At 62.8% G+C, this 20,320-nt stretch overlaps 1 protein-coding gene across 36 annotated transcripts; it reads left to right on the top strand.

The window, feature by feature from the left end:
• Positions 1 to 1,980: 1,980 nt before the first annotated feature.
• Positions 1,981 to 20,320, top strand: UBTF (upstream binding transcription factor). Of its 36 annotated transcripts, none has more exons than XM_074561759.1 (22): positions 1,981 to 2,262; positions 6,488 to 6,603; positions 9,389 to 9,564; positions 9,851 to 9,934; positions 10,628 to 10,783; positions 11,566 to 11,630; positions 12,225 to 12,345; positions 12,825 to 12,935; positions 13,243 to 13,376; positions 13,794 to 13,935; positions 14,279 to 14,320; positions 15,094 to 15,207; positions 15,402 to 15,557; positions 16,038 to 16,193; positions 16,422 to 16,532; positions 16,622 to 16,710; positions 16,897 to 17,086; positions 17,314 to 17,361; positions 17,596 to 17,664; positions 18,066 to 18,212; positions 18,619 to 18,738; positions 19,175 to 19,765. In XM_074561759.1, exons 2-22 carry the CDS (start codon positions 6,546 to 6,548, stop codon positions 19,286 to 19,288), a joined length of 2,403 nt encoding a protein of 800 aa, XP_074417860.1. In that variant the 5' UTR covers positions 1,981 to 2,262; positions 6,488 to 6,545; the 3' UTR covers positions 19,289 to 19,765. The 36 variants fall into 36 exon arrangements, with proteins under 36 accessions (XP_074417860.1, XP_074417871.1, XP_074417853.1 ...); XM_074561752.1 differs by having other exon boundaries at positions 2,128 to 2,262; positions 12,225 to 12,354; XM_074561763.1 differs by lacking the exon at positions 1,981 to 2,262 and adding an exon at positions 2,624 to 2,761.

Genomic DNA, 20,320 nt, shown 5'->3' with positions numbered 1-20,320 from the left:
TGGCAGGGACCCGCGTCGGCATTGGCGCGTGGCGGGGTGTGAGTTGCGAGGGCAAAAAGAAAAATAATATTAATTAATAGGTTTGCTGATGAGGAAGGGGGAGCGCAGAGCTGGAGACCTGTGATCGGGTCGTAGCATCACCTCTGGAAGGGGGAGAGCCCCGGTGCTGGGGGGGGTGCAGGGTGCCGGTGGGGGGTGCAGGTGCCGGTGGGGTGCAGCATCCCTGCGACAGCCCCGGATCTCCTCGGGGTGCGCAGCAGAAAGCGTTCTGTTACTGTTTGTGCACTGAATTAGTGAAAATGCAAAGAAACGCACCCCCCCCCCCCAAAAAAAAAAAAAAAAAAAGGCTGCAGTTGTGCCATCTTACTCTGCCTTTATTTGCAAAAAATACTCATTACCCAAACAAGAGGAATTTGAAAATTCCCTTGGTAAGAAGGAAGTCCTGGGGAGGGCAGAGAGGAAGGAGGGGAGTGTTTGGGGGGGGGGGGTGTATCTGGGGGGAGTCCCAGTTTCTGCCCCACCTGCTGCAGGGGGTTGTGGTTGATTTCCAGGGCGCGGGTGTCCCTCCTCGGTGGCAGAAGTCACACAACCGCATTGCGGGGTGGGGGGGGTGGGGGGGGCAGAATCTGCGCTGCCATGGGGGCTGTGGAGCGTTTGCGCTCTCCGTCCAAAATGGCTTTTTGGTTAAAAATTAAAAATGTTGATTTTCATTTTTTTTGTCCTGATTATCTCCAAATATTTTGGTTTGGTTTGGGGTTTTTTTTTCCCATTTTTCTTTTGCAATTTTTCCCTCTTGCAAAACAGTGACTTTTCACCTAATTTCGACGAGGAAAAACAGTTCAGCTGAGGGCCTTTTCCATGCAGAATAAATATATACTTATTTTTTTTTTTAAGCCTCCACTGGAGGGATTAACTGCTCAGCGCTGGCGCGGCTTGGCACACCTTGGCGGCCGCTCCGGCTGGAGGCAGGACTGCAGGGACGTGGCGGAGGGGCCGTCCATCCGCCTGTCCGTCCGGCTGATCCTTTGCTTGGGAATAAGGCCCAAAAAAGCCACTTGCACAGCCAGGTTTTCCCCCGTCGCCACCACTGTGCCCCCAAAATCACCCTGGGGGGCCAATTGCACGGAGATTTGGGGCTTTTTTTTGGTCTTTTCCATATAAACAGGGGTGAAAAAAACCCGGATTTTGGCCGCTTCCGTGCAGCCGGCCGGAGAGGCGCCCGCAGCCAGCCAAGCCGGGTGGCCCCGTGCTTTGACCCCCGCATTCCCAGGCCTCATCCTGCACCCACGGAGGAAGGGGGGGCGTTCCCCACTGCCTCCCCGTTCTCCCCTGCCTTGCGGCAGGTGCCTGCCGGAGCTGCCTGCGCTGGCCTGGCCGGGGGCATGCAAATGGCCGGAGCTCGCCGGTAGCGCGCAGATGGCCGAAGCTTGCCGGTAGCGCGCAGGCGGCCGGTAGCACACAGATGGCCAGAGCTCGCCAGTGGCCGGTAGCACGCAGATGGCTGCAGCTTGCTGGTAGCACGCAGGCGGCCAGAGCTCGCCGGCAACCGGTAGCACGCAGATGGCCGGAGCTCGCCAGTGGCCGGTAGCACGCAGATGGCCGGAGCTTGCGGTAGCGCGCGGGCGGCCGGTAGCGTGCAGATGGCCGGAGCTCGCCGGTAGCGCACGGGCAGCCGGGAAGGCGCCGGAGGCCTGGAGCAGCCATAGCGTGCGGGCGGCCTGCGACCGTAGCGTGCAGGCAGCCCCGGCCGGCCGGTAGCGTGCGAGTGGTGGCGGCGGGGTGGCCGGTAGCGAGCAGGCAGCCCGGGGCTGGCCGGTAGCGTGCAGGCAGCCCGGGATGGCCCGTAATTTGCAGGCAGCTCGGGATGGCCGGTAATTTGCAGGCAGCTGCCCGGCCGGGATTGGCTGCGGGGAATGACGCCCAGCACAACAAAGGTGGAGTTGGAGAAATTGCATTAAAAAAAATTAAGAGAGAGAGAGAGAGAGAGAGGGAGAGGGAGAAAGGGAGAGGGGAGCGGAGGGAGGGGAGGAAACTGCCCCCCCCGCCCGCCCCGCCGGGGAAATCCCCCACGGCGGCCGTGTCCCGGGGCTGCGGGGCGGGCAGGGAGCGCGGCCCCGCCGCTCCCCGCCGTGGCGGAGGGGACCCACCGGGGCGGGAGGCGGCTCGGCACGGCTTCCCCCCCCCTCTCCGCTCCCCCCCTCCGCTTCCCCCCCCCCCGCTTTTTTTTTTTTATGCAAACGCCGGGCGAGGATTGTTGCACATGTAAGGAGATTTTTTTTTTTTTTATTTTTTTTTTCCCCTTTCCCCCCCCACCCCACCCCACCCCCCCCTACCACCACCCCACCCCCCCACCACCCCCCCCTCCTTTCCCTCCTCTCTCCTTCCTCCTCCTCCTCCTCCTCTTTTTTTTTTTCTTCTCGCCACAGTGTTGCAAAAGCAAAGAGCAATAAAAAACACGGCGGAAAAGCGGCGGGGCGGCGGCGGCGGCGGCGGCCGGCGGTGCCGCTTGGGGAGCGGCGGAGGCTGGCGGCGGACCCCGGCGCTCAGAGCCCGGCTGATTGGAAGAGCAAAACGCAGCGCCATGGAGGCGGGGGGAGAAAAAAAAAAGCGCGATCGTCTCTGCGGGGACTGGAGCGCGTCCACGCCCGGGGCCAGCGCTGCAGAGCTGGCCGCCGTTCAACCGCCGCTTCCCCGCCCCGGCCCCGCCGAGCCGAGCCCCGGCCCCGCCGAGCCCCGGCCCCCCAAAGCGGCGGGCCGGCAGGTACGTGCCTGCGCCGGGGGAGCGGAGCCGCCGCGCCGCGCCGTGCCGTGGCCGCGCCGCCCGGGCTCGCCATTCGCCGCCGCCGCCGCTCCGCCGGCGGGGCTGGAGGAGGCGCTTTGTTCCTCCCCGAGCTCCCAGCCGCCGCGCACCGGGCTCGGTAAGGCGCCGTCGCCACCTCTCCGCCGGGAAAACGGGGCTTTTCCATCCGCCAAAACGGGGTTTTTAGGGATTTTTTTTCTTTTTTTTTTCTCTTTTGCAAAAAGGTTATTTTTTTTTTAATTTTTTTTTTTTTTTTTTTTTTTTTTTTTTTCCGCGCAGGCCCCCGCGGGCAGGAAGCCGCCGCCGCCGCCGGGGCTCCCGCCCGCTCCGGGCCCGCTCGGCTCCGCGCCGGCGGGGGGCACCGCGCTGGGGCTCGGGGCGGGGGGGAGCTCAGGGCTCGGTCGGCCTCGCTGTGTGTGTGTGTGTGTCCCCCCCCCTCCCCTTCCCTCCTTTTCCCTTCCCTTCCCTCTCCTCCTCCTCGCTCCCTCCCTCCTTCCCGCTCGCCCTCCCTCCCTCCCCGGCTGCCGCAGCTGGATTTCGGGGGCAGGCTTCCAGCGCTGGGCGGTTGTTTTTCCCCAGCCCGGGTGAGTCCCGCGCCGCGGCGGGGAGCTCGGCGCCGCGCTCCGGCGGGTGCGTGCCCGGGCTCGTCCACCCCCCCCCCCCCCCCCCAACCTTCTATCCCCCTCCAACCTTCTGTCCCCCTCCTTCTACCCCTTCCCCTTTATTCCTCCCCTCCCCGCTTTATTTCCCCCCCCCATTATTTCCTTTTTATATTTTTTTTTCCCCCCCCTTTTTTTTTTTCCGCCTTTCTCCTCCCCCCCCTTCTTTCTTCCTTTCTTCCCTCCGGACCGGGAGCGGGGCTGCAGCCCCCCGCTGGGTGGGTGGGTGTTTCTGGGCTCGAGGAGGGGTCGGGGGGGGAGAAAGGAGGGGGGGGGGGCGGTGGCGGCGGTGGTGGGGAAAGCGGGCGGGGGGGGGGGGGGGATGGATTGGGTAGGAGCCGCTCCCCGGGGGTCGGTGCGGGGAGGTCGCGCTGCCCTCGCCCGGCTCGCTGCAGCTGCCCGGCCGCCCCCCAGCCGGGCATCCCCGCCCCCCCTTCCCCCTCCTCCTCCTCCTCCTCCTTCTTCTTCTTCTTCTTCCCCCAGCGGCTCCGGCGCGGGGCTGGGGCTGCGGCGGCTCGGCTAGAGCTCCCCCCCCTCCTCCTCCTCCTCCTCCTCCTCCTCCTCCTTCCACCACCACCTCCTCCTTCTTCTCCCTCTCCTCCTCCTCCCCCCCTCGCAGCCCGGAGAGGTGGGTTTGTCTCGGCTTTATAACCGCGCCGGCTGCTACGGGTGGAGGGGAAGGAGCGGCGGGCGGAGGCGGGCGCAGCCCGGCCATTGTGTGCCGCGGCGGAGAGCGGCCGAGCCGGCCGGTAACGATGCGGGGAGGGGGGTGGCGGCGGATGGGGAAGCCGCGGGGGATGCGGGGGGGGGATGCGGGGGAAGGAGCATCGCATCGCTCCGGGAGGCCGGGGGGGGGGGAGCGGAGAGGGGCCGGGGGAGCGCGGAGCTCTCCGCTCCCCCCCGGCCTCCCCTCCATTGTCTGCCCGGGTGTCGCTGGAGGAGGGGGTGGGGGGGGTGGCGGCTCGCTGGCGCCCGGGTGGGGAACCGGGGGCGGGAGGGGGCCCGGGGAGGCGCCGCCGGGGCCGCCCGCGCTCGGTCCCACCCGGTTCCTGCTGCCTGGCGGAGGAGGAGACTGGAGCTGGCCCGGCGGCGCAGGGCATGTGCGGGCTCCCCGCCTCCGCCCGACGGCCCGGCCCCTTCCTCCCCCGCCTCCTCCTCCTCCTCCTCCTCCTCCCCCCCCCAGGCGCGGGATCCGGTCCCCCCCCCCCCCCGGGGGATCCCGCACCCCCCCCCACAACCCCCCCACGGGGATCCCTCTGCGCGCGCAGCGCGATCGCCCCCGCCACGCCCCGCCATGATCCGATGGATCCCTCCCCCTGCCGCGATCCCGCCTTCCCACCCCCGGATGGTGCCGGCCGTGTCCGCCCCCCCCGGGGCGATCCCCGCTCCCCGGCAACCCCCCCCCCGCCCCGTCCCGTCCCGGGGGCTGGGCCGGTCCCACCCACCCCGGGGCGATCCCCCATCCAACCCCCGAGGTGGTCCCAGATCCGTCCCCCGGGGGCTGATTGCCCCCTGGGGAGATCCCCGACTTCCCCCCAGGGTGATCTCCTGTCACCCCCCGGGGGGCTGGTCTGGTCCCACCGACCCCAGGGCGATCCCCCATCCAACCCCCGAGGTGGTCCCAGATCCACCCCCCGGGGCAATCCCCCCCTGGGGTGATCCCCCATCCCCAGGAGTGGATCCCACCCCCCCGAGGGCTCATCCCCCCCCGGGGCAATCCCTGAAACGCCCCCCCGAGGCAGTACCAGATCCGGCCCCCTCAAGGGCTGATCCGATCCGTCCCCCCAGGGCCTGGTGGGGCCTGCAGTCCCCGGGGGTGATCCCCGATTCCCTTCCCCGGGGGGGCTGGTCCCCCCCTGGGGTGATCCCCATCCTGCCCCTGGAGGCTGATCCCCTGGAGCAATTCCCAGTCCCCCCCCTGCGGCTTGCTGGGCCCTGCTCCCCCCCAGGGAGATCCCCCGTGCCTCCCCCGGGGTGATCCTCCCTTGGCCCAGGGCCAGCATCCCCACCCCGGGACCCCTCCCCAGGTCTCTCCTGGACCCCCCAGGGCTTGGACGGCCCCCCTCCAGGATCCTCCCCACCAGTGCTGGGATTCCCCCCCAGGCCTGGATTCCCCCTGGGACCCCCCCAGGCCTGGGGCCTGTCCCTCCTTCCCGGGGCCTGCGGCCTGTGCCACGGGGCCATCCCTCCTCAGGGCTCCGGCCCTGCTCCCCCCTGGGGATCCCCCCACAGGCTGACATCCTGCCCCCCACAAACTCTGGGGTCCCCCCACTGAGGCCTCTCGCCTGCTCCCCCTTTGGAGGGGTCTGGGGGGATCCTTCCCCTAGAGACCCCCCCTGTTGAAATATCCCCCCCCCGGGTGGTTCTCTCTGCCTCAGGAGGGCCGCAACACCCCCAGGGCATGGGGAGTTCCCCACATGGGCACCCTTCCCTTGGATCTTGGATCCTGGCCCCCCCCCCTGCCCCGCCGGGGAGGATCTCACTGGACTCGTGGTGTCCATTTCTTTGAGACCCCCCCTTTTTTTTGCGGGGTGACCCCCCTTTGGGAGGTCCCTTGGAGCCCTGTTGTCTCCCTGACCCCGGGATCTATGGATCCCTCCCACCCTGCCTCAGGGAGACCCCCTGGACCCTTCTCCCCTCAGATCTGTGGGGATCCCCCCCCACATGCTGCCCCCTCACCCCAGGGACATCCCCCCCCAACCCTTTCTCCCTGCCTACACCCTCCTTTTCTCCTCCCTCTGTGAGGGCTGGGGGTATTGTGCCACCATTCCAGATCCTCCCTCCTCAACCCCCCCCAGGATCTCAGGGACCCCCCCCCATGCACCCCTCTTCTCCCTCTACCCCTTTTCCAAAGCCGTCCCAAACCTCGCAGCACTGGGTGTGGGGTGGATCCCAGCACCCCATTCATCTTGGGGGGGGGGGGGGGGGGCTGGACACCTGGGTGAGGCCCCCCCTGTTCCCCGTCAGGGGTTGGGGTGCCCCCCAGGCATTGGGGGGGTGCCTAGCGGGGGTCTCCCTTTGCTTGCAGAGCCAAGTGATCTCCGGTAGCGCACGAGGGAGCCGGCGTGGGCGCAGGCAGGTGGAGGATGAACGGCGAAGCCGAGTGCCCTGCAGACTTGGAAATGACAGCTCCCAAAAACCAAGGTGAGTCCCCCCACACACACTGCCACAGCCCCCCCACACCCCATTCCTACGGGAATACCACAGCCGTGGGGCATTTCCTTCTTCCCCATCCCCGAGAAGCATGCAGATGCTCGCGCTGGTGCAGCCCCTCTGGCACACGGCAGCTGGAATGATGCTTTTTTTTGGGAGGGGGGTGTTTTGGGGGGTTGGGGGGAGCTTTTGAAGGGGGGGGGGGCTGGCACAAAGAGGTGCTGCCTTTGCCATTCACATCTGGGCTGCATTAAAAGCCAGAGCCGTTACCTTGGGCCTCCGGCTTCCAGACCCCGGGATGACATCAGAGGTTCAGCTTTTATTGGAAAAGAGGGAGGAAAACAAGGGCGGGGGGGGGGAAAAGGGACATTTTATTTAGGGGCAGTCCGCCTGGGTTCTGCTACCTGTGTAAAAACTCCCCGTGTGTCCCCCCCAAAGCTGTGTGAGCACGGTCTGGCCCCCCCCTCACCCCCTGGTCCCCCCCGTTTTTCCTCCCTTGCCGCAGTGGGTTTGTTGCCCCGAGCGAACCCGGCGGGAGCACGTGTCCTTCGCCGGGTCTTGAGCTGGATTTAATTACACCGGGGCAGCTTTCCTAATATAGACCCGGCCCGGCCGATGCCAGGAGAGCCGGGGATAAATTGGTCCCAGGGCACAGACAGCCCCATTCATCTTGGCGGGCGAACTCCGCAATTCCGGTGTTTTTCGGCAAACCCCCGCTGGAGGGAGGTGGGACGGAGGGGACTGGGGGGGCTGAGCGTGGGATCCCCACTCCGCTGCCAGTGCAGCTTTTGGGAGGTTTCCACACAGTTTTTTAATGTATTTCTGCGGGTTGTGGTTATTTCGGTGGCGGGGTCACACGGGGCCAAAGGTCTCGCAGCATTCCTGCGTTGGAGGGGGGAAACTGAGGCACGGGGTTTGTCGGTGGGGGCGGGTTTTGGGGGCATCTCATCCCCTTCTTCATCCCCACTTCGTTTTTGTGGCTGTGCTGCTTTCGGTTATTTCTCCTGATTTCTGCAAGTAAAATCAGCACCAGCTTCACGGCCCGATTCTGCCTCGTTGGTCCTTGCCTGGGGTGGGGGAGGGAGTCTGGAAAGTGGATGGGAAAAACAGGAAGACAAAATTTTGGGCTCAGTGCCCCCCCATCTCTGTTACTCCCCCAAGGCACTGCAGGGGCTTTCCCATCTCTTTTTGCCCTTCGTGACATTTCGGTGCTCTGAAGCCAGGAGTGTGGAGACACATCCCGAGCCCCTGGGCTCTATGAGCTTTATGGGGGGGCTCTTTCCATCTCCCCTTCCCCCCCCCAGTTAATCCCTAATGGACGTGATGAGGTAACTGTGGAGACCGTCTGGATCCCAAACTATTCCTGCCTCAATCCCTAGCCTGGTCCAGGAGGTGAATGGGGTGGGGGGACAGGTCGTGGATGTGCTCCCCCAACAGCTGCGGGTCCCACATGTCTTTTAACATCCCTCGCTCGGATTTGGGATTCGGGGGGGGGGGGTTTGCCCTTTGCCAGATGGATTGCAGGGGCAGGAGGTGGAGGCAGGAGGCAGTCGTGGTGTTTTTGTGCGTGTGGAGTTTGAGCGGAGGGAGAGGTATTTCTGGGGGCTTGTTTTTTCTTCCTGGGGATGGAGGGAGAGATGCTCCCCTCAAATCCACGGTGGACTACGCTGCCCCCATCTTGCCGGGATACTCTGTGGTCCCTGAGGGGCTCCGAATGCCCTAGTCTTTGCCCTGGCAGTGGCATGGGGCAAGGAACACCGTGGAGAGCTGGTCCCGTGGCCGGGAGCCCTCGGGCTTGGGTGCCCGTCCCGTGCTGAAGCAGACAGGGCTGCGTGGGCGTGTGGCTTGGGGCTCTGCTCCTCCTCCAGCCCGTCCCCGGGGACCTCTCTTTCCGCTCCCAGGACCTGCTGCTTGTCCCCAGGGCCACCCGTGTTTTGCAGAGCGCCCAGGGTGCCTCTCCCCAGACCGGCAGTGGAATTCCCCTGCTGAGGAAGCGACCCCAAAATCGGTGCTGGATGGGGCATTCGGTGCTGGGATATCCTTCCTGCTGCCTGTCCTGGCACAGTGCCGCTGCCCATCCCGGTTGCTCCAGGCTTCCTGGCTTTGCCACGTGCCCATCCCACCATCCCGGCAGTTTGTCCGGATGGGAGCCGGGGATGCTCCTCCCGGCACCTCGGGGGATGTTGGGGTGGCATAACCATCACCCCTGCACCGGCAGGGACCCCACTGCGAGATGGGGGGGCTGTGCTGGGCTCTGCCCTCCCCCTCCAGTTGTGTGGTGTCTGAGCTTTGACCTTGGCAGAGGTCACCATGGAGCTAGGTCCCAGGTGATGGCAAGGCTCTCCGAATTGAAGGAAAAGCAGCACTGGGGGGGTTTTCCATTGCTCTGGACACCTCTTTTCCACTTAAAAAGTGGGTTTTCCTATTTCCTTCTTAGCTGGAGAGCACGTCACTCCCGCCTCGCTCTGCAGGGCTTTGCTCCCATAGGAAATATCCCTCTGCTCCCGCGCGGTAGAGCCATCGCCTTATCTGATGGTGTACTGGGATGAGCGAGTCTCTCTGGTTTGCACCGAGTGGATTTTCTAGCTTTGCCCGGGATTGTTTTGGCCCGTAGAAAGTTGCTGGAGGGTGATGGAAACAGCCACGTCCCTTTGATCTTTAATCTGGAGAAGGCAGAGCATGTGGAGATGACGTGTCCCGGCGTGTGGTCCGGAGCTGCACGCTGGGAGCTGTAGTCCCCGTGTCCAGCTGCTGAGCCTGTTTCTTTGCTGCTCAGACCGCTGGTCTCAGGAGGATATGCTGACTCTGCTGGAGTGCATGAAGAATAACCTGCCCTCCAACGACGGGAGCAAGTTCAAAACCACCGAGTCCCACCTGGATTGGGAGAAAGTGGCTTTCAAGGACTTCTCGGGGGAGATGTGCAAGATGAAGTGGATGGAGATTTCTAATGAGGTAAGCGGGAGCCGTGCGGGGCTCGGAGGGGTCCAGAGGGACCGAGCATCCCAATGACTTCCCAGGGCTGTTCGAATCACTCAAGTTCAACGCCCCGAGTCCTTGTCCCTTAGTGCCAACGCTGCCCCGCTGACGGTGGCATTGCGAACCCCTCGGAGGTGCAGGGACGGGTTGTTTGTGCGGTGGCATCATGAAACCCTGTGGGTTTATGTGGTGCTGAGTGGGGACCTGCTCTGTCCCCCGCCCACAGCCTGTTGATATTTGTGGCCCTTTGTTAACCCCACAGGTGAGGAAGTTTCGGACCCTCACAGAGCTCATTATGGACGCCGAAGAGCATGTGAAGAATCCTTACAAAGGCAAAAAGCTCAAGGTATCGGGCAGGAATTGGGGTCGGGCACTAAAGGGGGACCTCCCCCTTCCCCGGGACGGGGGACTGTCACCCATGTGGCACCCCAGACCCATGTGGCTCTGCCACCAGAGCCCCTGCAGGCACCTCACCACCCGTAATCCCCGCGGCCGGCTGCCCAAGGCTCCGGAGGCCGCGGGCTCTGGGCACGGGCCAAGTCCAGGGTACATTTAATATGGCCGGCTGTATTGCTGGCAGCCTGCGTCCAAGTTTAGCACCGGGGGGGCTGGGAAGCCGCCGTCCTATTCCTGGCCTGCCGGGTCGGGTGGGGTGCTGCTTTCAGACCACTGGCCCGGGGCAGCCGATGCTCTGCCACCGGGAGGTGGATCCCATCCCCTCCTCCTGCCTCAGTTTCCCCTCTTGCAGCACAACCGCTCTGTGCCAACAGCTCTGGGTGGTTGGAGGCTACTTCCGAGATACCCGGCCCTGGGATAGTGTAGTTCCTGGGGAAGGGAGCCCTTGTTCCCACTGTTTTTTTCCCCCCTTGCCTGCAAAGCCAGGGTGTTCCCATTTCAGGGAGCTGGATCACCAGCAGGGCTGGATGGAGGCAGGTCTCCCCCAGTACGGGGGGGAGCTGGGAGCCGGCGGGGTTTGGCTGTGCCCTCCGTGGTGCCACCGGCTCCACACTCAGTATCTGCCGCTCTGCTGTCTCCCCAGAAACACCCCGACTTCCCCAAGAAGCCCCTGACTCCCTATTTCCGCTTCTTCATGGAGAAGCGGGCCAAATATGCCAAGCTTCACCCCGAAATGAGCAACCTGGATCTCACCAAGATCCTGTCCAAGAAATACAAGGAGCTTCCTGAGAAGAAAAAGGTATGGGGCGGGGAGTCAGAAAGCCCCTTGTGTGCCTCTGCGTGCTGGGCTCTGCCTGCCCAGCTCTCCCAGTAAAACCAGCAGAGCCCAGCCTCTGCCTGGTGAGGGTTTAATCCAGTTTTCGATGGGAGAAACCCGGGTGCTTGGTGCTTGTTTAGTCCCGTCAGACCAGTAAGACTTCCCTTCCTTTTCCTGTCCTGGTTCCCAAGATCCATGGGGTGGAGACTGGCTGGGTCTGTCCGTTGGTCTGTCTCTTCCAGACGGACCTGGATGGTGACTTTGCTGTTGGGTGGATCCGTATTTAACGCTGGGGTTAAATCACGCGCCCCGCCGTGGCCACCCTGTCCGAGGGAGGGATGGAGGGGCAGGCTCTGCTCCGAGTGGTGGGAGACGCTGGGAGGAGGAGAGCTGCCCATCTCACCTCTGGCTCCGGAGGTAACCCAGGGCTTGGCCAGAGCCTGGGACAGCATTTTGGGTGCCCCAACTCAGTCTGGGTGGACTTGCCACCAGCAGGAAAGGTCCAGGACACAAATTCCCGCTGTGCCCTCTTGGCCAGGGCTGCTTGGGTGCAGGGAGAGGGGAGAGGTCCTGCCTCCAAATCCCTGGCAGGCTGGAAACCCTTAACTGGGAACTCTGGGACAAGTCTCATGGGCTGGAGAGCCCTCCAGTCCCTTTGCGGGGGGTGGGGTGCCTAGGCGGCAGGGTCGACAGGGATGTATCTGCCTGCCCCATCCCCGGCGCTGACATCCCTCTCCACCTCCCTGGTGCCTTTGTGTCCCCAGATGAAATACATTCAGGACTTCCAGCGAGAGAAGCAGGAATTCGAGAGGAACCTGGCGAGGTTCAGGTGAGCGGGCAGCCCCCCCACGTTTCCCCTCCAGGCACGCACAGTCTCCTCTTCTGCATGAAGCTCATGGAGGAAGCCCTGATGGGCACTGTGGCTTGAAAGCAGCAGGGAAGGGGAGATGATGGGGAAAAAAAAGAGCCAGGAAAAGGTGTCTGAGAGCAGCCCTGCGGCTGGGAGACTCGGTGAGGGGGAGAGAGCGGAGTACCAGCCGCGCTCTGGGGATTAGGGTCTGCAAGGGGAGGACGGGAGCCCTGCCGCTGGCACGGTTAAAAGCTGAAATGACCACCCCATTCCCCCCAGACGTTCCCTTTGAACATGGTCGCTGTGACCCAGGTGGTTCCTGGCATTCCCAATGACCTGCCGCCGCTCCAGGAATGCGGCCCAGCCCGGTGCAGTAAAGGGGATGCTCGTAGCTGATGCTCCCCCAGGAGAGGCAGACTCGAATCTTTCCTAAAACCCTCTTTATGGGGGGACCCTCGGTATCTGAGCCCTGCAGCGATGGTTACCCCTTAGCGGGGAGGTTTAGGGGGGGCTCTCCTTCCACCTGCGACCTCCGTAACGCTCTCCCTTCCCCGCCTCCCTACTGGGTTAAAGGGAAGATCACCCGGATCTCATCCAGAACGCCAAGAAATCCGACGTCCCTGAAAAACCCAAGACCCCCCAGCAGCTGTGGTACAACCACGAGAAGAAGATCTACTTGAAAGTGCGTCCAGATGTGAGTACGGTGGGTGGGAGTGCGTGTGAGCGTGAGTGTGGAGGGGTTCTTTACCCCGCTGCTGGGGGGAGAGGAGGGGGAAATGAGAGAAGCATTTTAGCGGGGGGACGGGATGGAAGACACCGCTAGGAGTTCCCAGCAGTCTGGACGGAGGTAAGAAGGGGCTCTGCACATCTGGAAGAGGCTCTGGGGGTACAGACCCCATGTTTTTGCCTGCAAGTTGAAGGGGTGACCACAACCTGAGTCAGGGCAGGAAAGATTTCCAGCACAGACACCCACCTCTGGCCAAGCCCCACACTCGCACGCACCCCCTTCCCCGGCCGCCAGATCGGCTCACAGCCGCCCAAGCTGGGTGCCGCCGGGCCAAGCCGGCAGGCCACACTATTTTTGCCTTTTTTTATTTTTATTTTTTCACTTTTTGTCCTCTTCTTTTTTTGGATTTTACCCCTCTGCCCTCACCTCTGGCTTTGGGTTTTCAGGCCACCACGAAGGAGGTGAAAGAGTCGCTGGGCAAGCAGTGGTCTCAACTCTCGGATAAAAAGAGGCTGAAATGGATTCATAAGGCCCTGGAACAGCGGAAGGAGTACGAGGTAGGGAGCAGCCTCACCCGTTCCCCTCCAAACTCGTCCCTACGTTCACTCTGAGCCACTCTGCCTCCCGGCCGCTAGCCATCTGCGGCTAGCTAGCCTCACCCAATAGCCAGCATGGGGGTTCAGCCAGATCCCTGCAGGTCCCTAGCGAGTCTGAGCACTGCCTCCTTCAGCGACTGTTTGGGGAAGGGAGAAATATCCCTGGGGATATGATTAGGGCGATGGTTGGCTTCTCTTTCCTCCTCCTCCAGCCCCCAGCCAGGCGGGGATCGGAGCTCATCTCCTGACCGTTCTCCGTCCTTTGCAGGAGATCATGCGGGACTACATCCAGAAGCACCCGGAGCTGAACATCAGTGAAGAGGGCATCACCCGCTCCACCCTCACCAAGGCCGAGCGCCAGCTCAAGGACAAGTTTGATGGCCGACCCACAAAGCCCCCTCCGTGAGTACCGTCCCTCCCCGTTTCAGTATGAGCGATGTGTCCCTCTCTGAGCTGTCGGGTTCGTACTAACAAGGAAACTGGGGCTCTGCCTGGCTTTGACAGCCCCAAGAGCATAATTTTCTGATAACCATGGGCATGGGCTGTCGATGACTCCATTAAACTGGGCCTTAAATATACATTAAATACACATTCGCAGAGAATCTGAGCGAGGTTTTTGGTGGTGCTGCCCTCTGGATTAGGGCATAAACCCCAGCTTTCCTAAAATGCAGACACTTCTGGCACAGCACTTGACTGCCTGGTGCAGCCCCGAGGGCAGCTGGGGGGATCCTGGGGGACTCTTGGCACCCAGCCAGCTCCACAGAGGGGGCATGAGCCAGGCGAGTTGTCCCTGATGCTGGGTCCCTCCGTCGGTTGCAGGAATAGCTACTCCCTGTACTGCGCAGAGCTGATGGCCAACATGAAAGACGTGCCCAGCACCGAGCGGATGGTGCTGTGCAGCCAGCAGTGGAAGCTGCTCTCCCAGAAGGAAAAGGACGCATACCACAAAAAATGTGATCAGGTGAGAAGCCAAGGATGGACAGACAGGTGGACAGGCACATGGGCAGCAGCGCTGTGGGGAGGGAGGAGTAGGATGGGAGGGTTTGGGCTACAAATCCCACTGCAAATGAGCCCCTCACCCTTTCTCAGTGCCAGTTCTTGTTCTCTTGACCACCAGTTCCTCCTGAGGTCCTCGGTCACCTCCCTTGGTCCTCTTGTCTTCCCAGTCCATGTGGGTGGGACCAGCAGATGGCCCGGGTGGAGGATGCTGTTGCCGAGGGGGCTGAGGCCAGGTCGGGGACTGCACAAGGCAGGGATGGGTTGGGGGAATCTCTGTGTGACTGCATGTCTCCATCTCTCTCCAGAAAAAGAAAGACTACGAGATTGAGCTGCTCCGCTTCCTGGAGGTGAGTGATGTGGGGGTGCTGGAGACCCCAAATGTGGGGAGGGAGCCCTGGACAGGGCTTAAACCGCATGGGTTAAACTGCGGCTGAACTAATGCTGCCATCTTCTGCTCCCCCCAAAATGCGGGTTGAACCAGCCGTGGGTGCTGCGCAGAGATGTCTGCACAGGGTCTTGACCCTTTCCCAGCTGCCCTAATGCCTGACCCGGTGTCTTCCAGTTGGGCACTGGGAGGTGGGGATGGGCTCCCCGGGCCGGGAGGGGAAGTGGAGGGTGAGCGGAGGGCTGGTGCTCAAGGGGGAGTTGCTGTCGGTGGCTGCTGCGGTGCGGGCGGCAGCAAGTCTCTCGCTTCCTTCCCTTGGCTGGGGCGTAGGTGGGGGGAGCCGCACCGAGGCCATCCCAGCGTCGCGCTCGGTCCCCGGGCGGACGTGACGCGGCCCTGGCTGCGGCTGCAAGGGCAGGGGGGTGGAAACCCCAGGGGTGTGCCCGGATCCGGGCACCTGCCCGCCCTGCCGTTGCGGAGAGGAAGCAGATGAGACTGAGCCAGGGAAGGGACAGTGACATTGCCTGGTGAGGGGGGTGACACAGGCATGGGGACACCCAGGCCACCCACTCAGGCTTGCAGTGCCTGATGCTGGCCCTGGCTGGGGTGGCTTTGGGATCAGGACAACTGAGGGCATTAGTTTCTCCCCCTCCCCAGTGTCCCTATTCCCTGATTGCATCAAAGCCTCGTTAGCGTTAGGCCATCTAACCGTGTCTCTCCTCCTGTGCCACCCAGAGCCTGCCCGAGGAGGAGCAGCAGCGGGTGCTAGGCGAGGAGAAGATGCTGGGCAGCAACCGCAAAGGGGCGACGAGTCCAGCATCCAAAAAGTCCTCACCAGAGACGGGCAAGGTGAGAATGGCAACTGGAGAGATGGGGCAGGACATGGCAGAGACGTGAGATGGGGTTGCTGGCATTTCAGAGTGCTTTCAGGGCTTCGTTCCTTGGTTCTTTCAACATGTTTTTCCTGGGGTTGGAGGCCACCAGTGTAAGGTAGATCCCTCTCTGGGCTCGCCCCCACCCACAGCCCCATGTCCCTCCCGCAGGCCAGCTCAGAGAAGCCCAAACGGCCCATCTCTGCCATGTTCATCTTCTCGGAGGAGAAGCGAAAGCAGCTGCAGGAGGAGCGGCCGGAGCTGTCAGAGAGCGAGCTGACCCGGCTCCTGGCCCGCATGTGGAATGACCTCTCCGAGAAGAAGAAGGTTGGTACCGTCCCCGACCCTTCTCCTCCATCCCTGTCTCTGTTGGGCATCTCCAGCAGGCCGGGGGTACACTGCCTGTCCTTGTCCTGCTGCGACGGGCTTTGCTCATCCCCGGGCACCGCAGCTGGGGGACGATTGTCCCCTGGAGCGTCACAGCTCCGGTGAGCCATCACCCAGGCACTGGTGTTTGCACCGATGAGTGCCACCGACTGTGCCATCTCCCTCTTGTGACCCGGTGGGTCAAAACCCAGCAGCTGAAGAAACCTTGGAGGGTCCTTGAGCCTCAATTTAAAGGCTTGATGTTTTTTCTGGTGGGGGGGGAGTCCTGAGATGTGGGTGTGTGTGGTGGGGGGGCTGCTGGTGCTGCCATGGGGATGGCACCGGGGGGAAGCTGCAGCGTCCTGCTGCTTGGTGGCCTGGGGGCCTGTGTGCCCGGGGGGGTTGTGCTGCCCCTTCACTGGCACGGTGCACCCTGCGCAGGCCAAGTACAAGGCGCGGGAGGCGGCGATGAAGGCGCAGTCGGAAAAGAAACACGGCTCAGATAAAGAGGAGCGCGGGAAGCTGCCCGAGTCTCCCAAGACGGCCGAGGAGATCTGGCAACAGAGCGTCATCGGAGACTACCTGGCTCGTTTCAAGGTGAGGAGTGGGCCGGGAAAGGAGGTGGAAGTGGGATCATCACTCCCACCAGCAGGAATTGCCTTGCACCTTCTCCCTTTCACATCTGAGGCAACAGGCTGGGGCTGGGAGCCATGGGGAGGACGAGGGTCACACCAAGGGAGTGGGTGGTCCATGGTGGAGCTGGCGGTAGCCCCCTGGTATCTTGGGTTTATCTCATAACATGATGTGGGGGTTTCTGTGCCACAGAATGACCGGGGGAAGGCGCTGAAGGCCATGGAAGCCACTTGGAACAACATGGAGAAGAAGGAGAAGCTGATGTGGATCAAGAAAGCGGCGGAGGATCAGAAGCGATACGAGGTGGGTCTCTGCTCCTTTCCACCCCTTGCCATGCCCCCGCGGCTGGCACTGACCCCGTCTCCCTGACCCTTTTCTCTCCTCCGGCTCAGAGGGAGCTGAGCGAGATGCGGGCCCCTCCGTGCTCCACCAACTCCGCCAAGAAAATGAAGTTCCAGGGAGAGCCGAAGAAACCTCCTATGTGAGTACCTGGGGTCTGGAGTCCGAAAAGTCGTATCTGGCTAGGCAGCTGGGCTGGGGCAAAAGATCCTGGAGCAGCCTGGACCATGGTGGGATGGTTGGTGGTTCGTGCGTGCTGCTTGTGGACACCCTGGTTCTACATACACAGCATCTGATGCTGTCTCTGTGCTTTCCCTCCTCCTTGCAGGAACGGTTACCAGAAATTCTCCCAGGAGCTGCTGTCGAACGGGGAGCTGAACCACCTCCCGCTGAAGGAGCGGATGGTGGAGATCGGCAGCCGCTGGCAGCGCATCTCCCAGGGCCAGAAGGACCACTACAAAAAACTGGCGGAGGAGCAGCAGAAACAGTACAAGGTGCACCTCGAAATCTGGCTCAAGGTGAGCGTCAGACCCTGACACCCGGTGGGGGGCACTGGGGATGTCCTTGAGGATGCTCAGCACAGTCTGTGCTCACAGCCTGCCCTGGGCAGCCACCATCTCCAGACCCTTTTTTGGCATTTTTTAACTTAAAAGGCCTTTAAATAATATAGGTGGGGAGGGGGTACCCCATGCTAGTCCTTCCCCACTCCGTCCCTGCGCCTTGACAGTCTCCCCTGTTTCTGCAGAGCCTCTCGCCCCAGGAGCGAGCTGCCTACAAGGAACACACTTCCAATGTGAGTATCCACCCAGCACCGCCATAGGGAGGACCAGGGGGGGCTTGGGGGCTGGGCTGGGGTCAGGTTGGGGTGTGGGGTGGATAAGCCGAGCTCGGGTGAGCCCCGCAAAGGGGTTCACCCCCGTAGCAGCTCGGCAGTGGGGTTTTCTCTGCGCTGGGCGCTGGGAAGGAGCTGAGCTGGAGCCCTGCAGCTCTAAATGGTTTTGGTTTGTGTCGTCCCCCCCCCTTGCAGAAACGCAAGAGCATAGGGAAGATCAGGGGCCCTAACCCCAAGATGAAGCCAACGATGCAGTCCAAGTCGGTGAGTGGAGTCCAAGTCTCCGCACTGGGGACACCCAGCACCCTCCTCCCAGGGGGGACCCAGACCTGGTGCTCCAGGCGTCCTGGTGCTCTCTGCCACCTGCCTTATCGTTGAGGCAATAAACCCTCCCCAAATGGGTGCTCAAAACCCACCCTGGTCTGATTTTGCCCCCCCCGCCGCAGTCTATAACATCCCCTTGTACCCCCTCTGGGAGCTTTTTTGGGGCTGTTTGTAGCATAAATGGGGAAAAGCTCCCAGGCAAGGTGTTGGGGTAGGAGGCACCTGGTCCTGCTGGGTGGATGGAGGAACCCAAAGGCTGATGGTCAAGGATGGGGAGGTGCACCCATGGGTGCTGGTGTCCCGGGGCACCTGCCCGTGACCAACCCCCTCCCGCCCTGCAGGAGTCAGAGGATGATGACGAGGAGGAAGACGAGGAGGAAGACGAGGACGACGATGAGGACGACGACGATGACAATGGCGACTCGTCAGAGGAAGGCGGCGACTCCTCGGAGTCCAGCAGCGAGGAGGAGAGCGAGGACGGGGACGAGGTGAGGCTGCGGTGGGTGGGTGCCGCAGGGAGGGCAGCGGGGCCGTCCCGGGGCCCCGCTCCGCTCCCATACCGCTCGCTTTGCCCCCCCGCCCTCACCCTCCTCCGGGGCTGGGGGGGGGTGTCCGCACCCGGGCTCAGATAGAACCGTAGCGGAGGAGGTCCTGGGAAGCGGTGGGGGGGACACGGGGAGGCGAAGGGGACCGGGATCCACCCCCCACCCACCCCCAAAACCCCTACCCGGCGTCCCCGGGGAGGGTGCGAGGAGCAGCCGCGGGGCGTAGTTAGGAGCAGCCTCGGGATGTAGAGGTGGGGGTTTGTGCAGAGCCCCCAGTGAGCAGAGAAAAATTCTCCTGTCTTTTTCCTGGTGGAGATACTGAGTCTGGTCTCGGCTCCGTTTGCGCCAGTGTGAATGCCGAGTAAGTCACCAGAGTCAAAGTTTTACACCGGTGCAACTGAAATCAGAGTATGCTGGATGGCGCTGGGGCCAGAAACCGTGTCCGTGCCTTGTGCTCGCCACCGGACAGGTGAGGTGTTTCGACCCCCTCGTTGGTCTCAGCTCACGCCTCTTCCTTCCCCGGCTTTAGAGGGGGGAAACTGAGGCACGAGGCGGGTCGGGTACCCTACCTCGGATCGTGTAGCGAGGCAGTGGCAGAGGTGAGGGTAGGACCCCCGCGCGCTGCTCCAGCACGCTCCCCGTCCCCCCCCACCCCACCCCACGGCACCCCCGAACTGAGCCCTTGCAAACTCACTCCTGCCCCCCGTCCCTCCTCCATCCCCCCCCTCCCCACCCCGGGGTGGCAGCGGTGGGAGGGATGGGGTTGGACCCCCCCCCCGTGCCGCAGCGGGGAGGGCGAGCAGGGGGCAAAGGGGGGAAATGATGGATGGCAGTCAGGGTGTCCCCCTTCGCCGTGCCTCTAACCGCCCCCCCCCCAACCTCTCTGCCACCCCACTCCTCCCTAGAACGACGAGGATGACGAGGACGAGGATGATGAGGATGAGGACGACAACGACTCGGAGGGCAGCAGCAGCTCCTCCTCCTCCTCGGGGGATTCCTCCGACTCCGACTCCAACTGAGCCTGCCAAGCTCTCAGTAACGGCGTTTGGTTTCTCGGTTTCGGTCCCAAAATCCCCCCGCTCCTCAACATCCCCCCCCAAAAACCTTCCTCCTCATCCTCCTGCCCCCCCCTAGCGAGCTGCAGCCCCCCCGCGGGACCCCCCAACCCGGGGAGCAGGGGCCGGAGGGACCCCTCCGTTGAGCTCACACTACGGGGGGGGGGAAACAGGGGCCGCTGCCCACCCTGGGCTGGGGGGAGAGGAGGGAGCGAGCGCCGCCCCCCCGCGTCCCTCCCACCCCCCTTTTACTCTCCCCTTACCGAGGGAGTGGAAACGATTTCTTTCTTATTTTTTTGGTTTTTTTGGAGATTTCATTATTTTGGGAGGGTCGCCCTGTCCTCCTCTCCTTCACACCCTCGCTACCAGCTCCGGACTTTATAGAAAGGAAACAAAAAACACACAGGAGAAAAAAAAATCATCCCCCTCCCCCCTTTTTTTTATTAAAAAACCCACAAATGAAAAAAAAAAAAAAATACACCCCCTCCCCACGCAGACCCTCCCGTCCCACCCCAGGCAGCGGGTGCGGAGCATGAGCCGAGTTGCTCAGGACTCAGCCGTTGGGACGATGTCTCTTTTCACCCCCCCCCTTGCTCTCTCTGCGCACCGCCCCCCCCCGGTGTCTCGGGTGAGGGGCTCCCCCCCAAAAAAAACCCCCCCACTTGTACAGTCTGGAAGCTGCACCGGGAGCTCACCGGGACCTCAGCATCCACGGCACTTGGGAGCTCCGGCCACGGACCGTGACCATGGAGGGGGGGGGCGGGGATGGATGAATTTGGGAGGGGGGGTGGGGGTGGGGAATGCGTGTGTGTGCGAGCGTGTGTGCCGGCTGCCCCCCCCCTGCCCGGGGTCCCGGCTGCTCAGCGTGACCAAGGTGGGGGGGAGCGCGGGGGTGCCGCTGGAGCACCCCTCTGTGTTGTCGGTGGTTGTTGTGCCGTTGTATTTTATTTTATTCTTTTTTTTTTTTTTTTCTTTTTATAAAACGAGAAAGACCCA

Source organism: Larus michahellis, chromosome 18, assembly GCF_964199755.1.
Source record: "Larus michahellis chromosome 18, bLarMic1.1, whole genome shotgun sequence".
Lineage (NCBI taxonomy): Eukaryota > Metazoa > Chordata > Aves > Charadriiformes > Laridae > Larus > Larus michahellis.
Note: the sequence above shows the minus strand (reverse complement) of the source record. Positions and strands in the feature narration are given on the sequence as shown.

Coding starts and splice junctions, on each gene's coding strand:
- UBTF (XM_074561752.1), top strand. CDS start 6,546: ATGAACGGCGAAGCCGAGTGCCCTGCAGACTTGGAAATGACAGCTCCC. Junction 6,604..9,388: donor GACAGCTCCCAAAAACCAAG/GTGAGTCCCCCC, acceptor TTTGCTGCTCAG/ACCGCTGGTCTCAGGAGGAT. Junction 11,631..12,224: donor AGGAACCTGGCGAGGTTCAG/GTGAGCGGGCAG, acceptor ACTGGGTTAAAG/GGAAGATCACCCGGATCTCA.